A 7,751-nucleotide genomic window follows, 5' to 3' on the forward strand; every position below is an offset into this window, starting at 1 on the left:
AGTTGGATGAATCCTAATCAAAGAAATTTGGATATTTAACAATAAATATGAGAAACAAACAAAAAGACCAATACCACTAGATAATTGTCTATGATAACATTTATAAATTAATATGGTTTCGTTAAATTATTTTGTTGAAATCTACCATCAAGAAACCAGAGATTCTGTTTCGTTTCAACAAGGGTTCGTGTTAAAACCAGACAATGATACATGCATATAAAAAATTGTCTTAACTTAGAAAGTGAAAAAATTACATATATATCCTACATTCAAGAATTAACCCTTAAAGTAGACTCTTAACAATTATTACGAGTTCTTATCTGTAGTACCTAGCTGTGTTGGTGAGGCCTTCTCCGTTCGTTAAATTATATGTTTAAAGTATGTTTTCTAATTAGAAGGTATTATAGTTATAACTATTACTAGTATTATATTAGTTATATCACGAACTGTACTAACACTGATATAAATATTGTAGAGAGATGTTTTCTATCAATTATTGATCCACTCCACATTAAGGTCTCCGAAACAGGAACACAATAGATTAGGCAGGTAAGGTGAAAAGTAAAATAACAAAAATACCGAACTCCAAAGAAAATTCAAATCGGAAAATCCCTTATCAAATGACAAAATCAAAAGCTCAAACACACCAAACTAAAGGAAAAACAACCGTCATACTCCTGACCAGGCACAGGCACCTCTCTATGTAGAAAATGGTGGATTGAACCTGGCTGTATGGCCAAAAGCCTCTCACTTGTATGACAGTCGCATAAAATTCCATAACACCGACAACAATGTGTGGACAAAACAAACAGACATAATAGGTAAAAATGCCAAAAACCGTTAATGGAGACAAGGATATCTTAATTGTTCAACCACTTTGGTGGATGAATGCAGATATCACGGGTTTGACCCACGGCCGTATCAAACCAAGGAACTGTATATTTAAAAGGAATGGAAACGCAGCTCAAGATCAATCGGGACTCCCGCGGAGCGATAATCCATGTCTGATTCGGTCGGAAGTATGATGAATAATATAAAGAATCATGACGGAGGTCCAATGAACTTGTGTCTGGCGTACTGAATTATATGCCTGGTATCTTTTATGAGTTTGATATTTTAATGAACCTTAATTGTAGATGTCGTTATTCACATTTTAATCGTTTTGAATAAAATGTTGTTTTCACAGTTTATGATATTTGTCAAGCAAGCATGAACGACTCTTTGTACAATGCCAAAATTACTAAAATGAAAATGAGTATATATTGTCTTTCTTTTCTTATATATGAAATAGCACATTAACAAATTTATTCTCATTTTTCGACAGAATGTTACTGAGGGAGCGCAGAGTTGCAAAAGAAAATGATTCCTGGACAGATAGACTATTGGCACAGTTTGTTACAAGTCATACTACATAATAATGATATTCTTTAATAAGCTGATGAAGTCTCCGTCATTACTGTAGTCATACGAAAATGTATGGGTAAATAATCAGAACAAATACTTCTATTTGCAGTAAATACTCCAGATTAAAAATATTTTTAAGAGATTTCAGATTTTGAAATATTTGTTTATCTTGACTGTCTATTGTCACTTTTGTCAGGAAGGTGAAAAGGCGAATGTAAGAACTACTGAATTCTATCTAACGCTGTTGACTCCAAAAATCACCCTGAGAAAAAGCTTCTCGTCAATAACCATAGCCGTATACCTTTTTCCATGCGCAGCAGTTAGGGTTTGAAAAAAATATTAGATCTTTAAAACATTTTTGTTTTTTATCCCAGTTCATAAAATGTTATGTAGCATAAACATGAATATTTTTGCACTTCGGTAAATTTTAGTCCAGAGATAAGGAGAGGTTTCGTATTATGGTTACATGGATTTCTTTCGTTAAATAGAAAGTCCTTTCATGAGAAAGGATGCGACTATATGGGATGCAAAATTAATATTCATGTGGAGTTAGATTTTTGCACCGGGTACGTACTTGCATGAGCAATACGGTGCATATGTGCCACTAGTGGAGCAGGATCTGCTTACCCTTGCGGCGCACATGAGATTACCCCTGGTTGAGTGTACTGTTGTGTCTATTCGTTTTTTGTCATGACATCTGCGGTTTTTTTTTCGACTTATAAGTTTGAATATCCCTTTGGTATCTTTCGCCCCTCTTTTATATAAAGGAAGGCATACTTGTAGTAGTTACATTTCAGCAGCTTCAAAGACAGCAGCCGTATGTATTGTATATGGATTACCTGTTATAAAGCAAAATTTGTCATTTAACTTCAAATGCTCTCTTTAGATATCACAAATTGGTGTACTATTAATAAGGTGGCGACCATTCATTTGTCGGGGGCAGAAGGAATTTTGAAATGAATATCGGGAAAATGTGGCATTTCGCTCTACACGAGTTAGCCGTTGAAAGAAATATAACCCGAAAGTACTACATCTATTATTTAGAGACCAACTTCAGCAAATTGATTGTTGGTAACTTAACGTTCATCAGCAGATTGGAGATTATGCAACAAGAGGGTTTCTTACAGCAAGACATAGATTAATTATATATTTTAGTATAGGAAAATTGAATATAAAAAATGTACAAAAGATTTAATTAATATGTTTTTAGATATAAAATTTAAGAAAGTCTACTTATGATGTTTTTGGGTAGTCTGTTCTAATCGGTTATTGTTCTTTGGGGAAAATCTTTTCTGTATTTTGTTTTGCATAATGGAAGTTAGAAACAGTTAGATTTGAATGTTTTGTTGTTCTTTTTTGTGGAATTAATTTGTTGTTCTTGTGTATTGTAACTTTTTCATTTTCTATTTTGTATAACATGACTAATCGTGAATTAAATTGAGAATGGAAATGGGGAATGTGTCAGAGACAAAAACCCGACCAAAGAGCAGAAAACAGCCGAGTGCCAACAATGGGTCTTCAGCACAGCGAGAAAATCCCGCACCCGAAGGCGGGCTTCAGCTGACCCCTAAACAAAAATGTGTACTAGTTCAATGAAAATGGACATCACACTAAACTCCAAAACATATAAATGAACTAGAATTAAAAAAAAAACCATACAAGACTAACAAAGGCAAGAGGCTCCTGACTTGGGACAGGCGCAAAAATGCGGCGGGGTTAAACATGTTTTGTGAGATCTCAACCCTCCCCCTATACTTCTAGCCAATATAGAATAAACAAACACACAGCAATACGCACAGTAAAACTCAGTTTAAAAGAAGTCAGAGTCCGATGTCAGAATAGGTAACAAAAGAAACTAAGCAAAATGACAACGATACATAAATTAACAAAGGACTACTAGCAGTTACTGACATGCCAACTCCAGACCTCAATTAAACTGATGGAAAGATTATATCTTCACCTTATGAAAATCAATGTTTTCATTTGCCAGAGATAAGTCAGAGATGCTGCGCCATTCAAAATGACGTATATGAACATGTTACCAACGATTAATAAAAAAAAATAATAAAGAAACCAAAGTTGACCTTAGACGGATTTAGCTATTATTTTTGGTCCTTTTTGGTCATATAGTTCTAAGGTATCATCAGCTCAATAATCAGTACTTTGGTACTGACAGGATTTATAACAAACCTTTCTTAAATTGTCGGTTTAAAAATTTAAAAACTATAAAGAAACTAAGGTTTCAACTCCCTCTGGCAAAGTTGACCTGGGGTGGTTTTGGCTACTAGTATTATTTTTTATGTCCTGTTTCGTCATATAGCTCTTCAACCGTTTCGGCTCTTATACACCTTTGGTTTTTAAATATTCGACCTTGAGCGTTCCCGATGAAGGTAAATCCAGAAAACCGCTTCGGACGAATGAAATTTATAAGTTGTTTTAAGTTTTTTCAGCACTGGATCGGTACTGCTGCTGTGGACTATCAGCCTTCGAAGGTATCGTCAGCTCAGTAGTCAGTACTTTGATACTGACAGGATGTATAACAAACCTTTCTGAAATTGTCCGTTTATATATTCAAAAATTCTAAAAAAACTAAGGTTTCAGTTCCCTCAGGCAAAGTTGATCCGAGATGGATTTGGCAATTATTTTTATGTCCGTTTTGGTCATATAACTCTTGAACCCTCTCGGTTCTAATACATCCATAGCTTTCAAATATTCGGCTTTGATCGTTCCTGTTGAAAGTAAATCCAGAAAAGCGCTTCGAAAGCATTCAAGATGTTCTTTTCGTTATTTTTTAAGCATTTTTGTATTTGTTGGTTGCAAAACGCACAGCCCACCTTTCGAACTATTTCAAGGATTTATATGTCGTGTTAAAAGTAAGGGTCCCATACTGAGCAGACTCTAGGGATGGTCTTACTTTGGACTTATATGCCTGTTCTTCAATGTATGTTGAGATATCTTCAGGTCCTTCCTTAGAAAGACAAGAGTACTATTAGTTTCATACATGTATTGTTAATTTGTACAATGTACACCCCCATTTAGGGTTAGAGCTGATGGTTACCCTCATACATGTTTTTCTTAAGAGTGATAATGAAATGTGTAAATAAATGAGATTGGCTTTGTATTTCTGGTGACTGAAATTTCATTGCACTTATCAGGATTGGATGTCATTTCCCATGTAGTTTCCCATGTTGTCAATTGTCAAATGCGTCAAAATCTGATTATTGCCAAATATACTATGGTGTTATCTATAAATAAACGCATAAGGTATGCAAGACCGGTTGGATATCATAAATGTAGTACAGGAAAAGGCTTGGTCAAAGAATTGGTCTCTTTTTAACATGAATCAATTGATACATAATCAAATGTTCCTCTCCAAAATTACCGTTTGTTTTGCATTACTTACAAGTGCTACCGAAACAGGAAACGACAGTGATCTTAAAGTTGATGACGACTATCATTTTGTAACACAAAGCACCTTTTTGGATCCTCGTGAATGTGAAGGTCAATTATTATCTCTTTTGGCTATAAATGCAAATTTTGTTATGAATTGGATGAACTGTTGGAACCTGTCTCACTAGGCCAAAAGGTATTAAAAAAATTCAGGCAGTCTAGTATATATGAATATTTTTAAACACTTGTTTACAAACAAATACAGGTACATGTAATAATAGTATTTGAAGAATTGAATGGTATTTATTGTATATTAGTCTTTTTGTTTAAGGTTCATCATTACAAATGGACAAAAATGGCTGCATTTGCACCTCAAAAACTACTATGAGTAAAGACTAACATGTGTAGTTGGAAACGTTTTAAGGCCTGGCATCCATTAGATATATAAAATGCATTTTGTGTTTCAGAAAGATAAAATCTTTTTTTGGATTTTGATGGGCATTTTTTCGCTCCTGCTGGTGGTGTAAAAACCAACAAACACCTGAATTACATTTGATACTGTCCACTCTATTACACCCTTTAACTCACCTATAGTTGTGTAGATATCTAGTGTCTATCTATTGTAAGGTATCAATCAAGGACAATCAATACAATACAGTTGTTACCTGAGAGGGAGCATCTCAAAGTTGTATCCCAACTTAGTTTATTTTTACACCTTCTGAAGGAACGAAAACAATGCCCATCAAAATCCATTTTTATCTGTATCTTTCTGAAACACAAAATGCATTTTAAGTTTTATATATCTAGTGGATGCCAGGCCTTAAAACTTTTCCAACTAGACAGGTTAGTCCGTACTCCGAGTAGTTTTTGAGGTGTAAATTAAGCCATTTTTGTCCATTTGTTGTGATGAACCTTAATCATGCATGTTATGAATCGATTGTTGGTCATAATAATATCATACATATGTATATAACAATCTGAGTTTTTTTCACAATTGACTAGCTAATACAATTCACTTATGTTTTTTTTTTTTAAATTTTTAAATTCATATTATCTTATTTATCCAGAAAATAACTAGTAATTTTAATCCATAGCACTATACCCCAAAAAAGCTGAGCCTCAATTTTTTTTAGTGTTATTTCTTCTCAAGAAAACCCGCCTTAGAATGTTTGCATTATCAGAATTGTTACCTGCATAAAATCACTAGTGTAATCATTCCTGGAGTGAAATCACTAGTGTAATAATACCTGGTTTAAAAAAAACAAACACTAGTGTAAACATTCTTGAGTTCACAAACACTAGTTAATTTTGTCCTTTTTTTATATAAATCACCTATGCAAGTTTTAGTTAATTCAAATATCCCCCAAAAATACCAAGCCCCATTTTTTATGCATTTCCCCTTCAAGAAAACCCTCTTCAGAATCTTATGGCGAATATAGACCCGGATTAAAAAATCTAGTGCATTTTTGTTGGTGGACATAAAACACTAGGAATTTTCATCCTTCGGATAAAGTACACTGGTGGAATCAAACCACTGTTACATAAACAATTATAGGCAACTGTACGGCCTTCAAAAATGAGAAAAACCAATACCGTATAGTCGGCTGTAAAAGGCCCCGACACGAAAAGTATGAAACAATTCACCTGAGAAAAACTAACGGCCTAATCTATAACAAAACAATGTACGAAAAACAAATATGACAGACATGAACCAACGACAACCACTGGACTACTCTGCAGCCAGTGCAGGCTCCTGTCGTTCTGACTCGATCGAGACTGTCTAAATGTGTACAAACCAGACGTCAAATGTCGATACTGTTCAATGACAGTAGGAGAACAAATTAGATGACAACAAATTACACAATCCAGAAACAAATTAATTGCAATGGTCAATGGAAGGTCAAAGGAAGACTTTCCCGCGCAAATGTCATGCGTTAAACGGAATATACCAATTTTAGGACTATGTTGTCGTTCATATTCGGATCAATTTACACAGTAAAATAAAATATAAATGTTAACTATATATAATGGTTTTGAATTTAGTTACTTTGTCAGAAAAATGATTTATATCTCGCAAACAACACGTAATAATATACATTAATTCGACTCTGAATCTAAAAACCCCTAAAATATAATGGTATATGGAATTGTTCGAAACAGGTTCTCCTGACATCGATAAAGGTTAAATACGTAGATTCAGAATTTTGCACAAAGAAATAAGATCAAAGATGAAGCCCTATGTAAAAAGGAAACAAAAAACCACCTGAATTTAATCATCGTTTCTTAAATTTGCTTGTATAAGAGCCTTGAAGTTGAAACTACGAACGGTTATGTGTATCCTGTCAACCCCTAAAAAAGTAATACTGTCTACTTCCGCGCGCCATAAACTGAATTTTTAACTTATTTTTATAGAGTATGTTAAAAAAGATATGTATCCAGAATTTTAATTTCCCTTGTACCCTGTAATGGTGACGTTTGTTTAAATGAAGAGAATGTGAAACTTAACTAAACGCTTCTGTTGGTTTACCATTTTCAAGAATAAGTGTAACTTCATCTGTCAAATTGCAAAAATTGTGTTTTGCAAGATCGTTCTCTGCGAAATCCTTGCTGTAACTATATGCAACAGTAGTCTATCACGAGAATAGATTACCTAAGGTGTATTTGGCAAAACCTTTTGGAATTTCGGAGCCTTAATGCTTTTCAACTTCGTACTTTATTTAACCTTTTCAACTTTTATAGACGAAACGCGCGTTTGGTGTACAAAATTTGAATCCTGGTATCTATGACTAGTCTATTTACTGATGTTCAAATCGATTAAGACATATAAAATAAACAAGCAAAAACTGAGGGAAATGCATGACCTCCAACAAGAAGGAGCCGGGTGAGTCGATATGGTAAGCGTCTCGTAGGCCTACAATTCATGCATCATCCGATATGCAAGTCAAAACTCAGTTAAA

At 34.1% G+C, this 7,751-nt stretch overlaps 1 protein-coding gene across 1 annotated transcript in view; it reads left to right on the forward strand.

Moving 5' to 3' along the window:
- The window catches only part of LOC127735400 (tetratricopeptide repeat protein 38-like), a 25,086-nt gene extending 23,540 nt beyond the window's left edge, over positions 1-1,546 (forward strand). The window contains exons 13-14 of the mRNA XM_052245577.1: positions 476-549; positions 1,325-1,546. Of these exons, the coding sequence (XP_052101537.1) occupies positions 476-549; positions 1,325-1,415 (165 nt within the window). The 3' untranslated portion in view covers positions 1,416-1,546. The remainder of the gene's footprint in view (positions 1-475; positions 550-1,324) is intronic.
- Positions 1,547-7,751: the final 6,205 nt, after the last annotated feature.

Source organism: Mytilus californianus, unplaced genomic scaffold (assembly GCF_021869535.1).
Source record: "Mytilus californianus isolate M0D057914Y unplaced genomic scaffold, xbMytCali1.0.p SCAF_3, whole genome shotgun sequence".
Classification (NCBI taxonomy): Eukaryota; Metazoa; Mollusca; class Bivalvia; order Mytilida; family Mytilidae; genus Mytilus; species Mytilus californianus.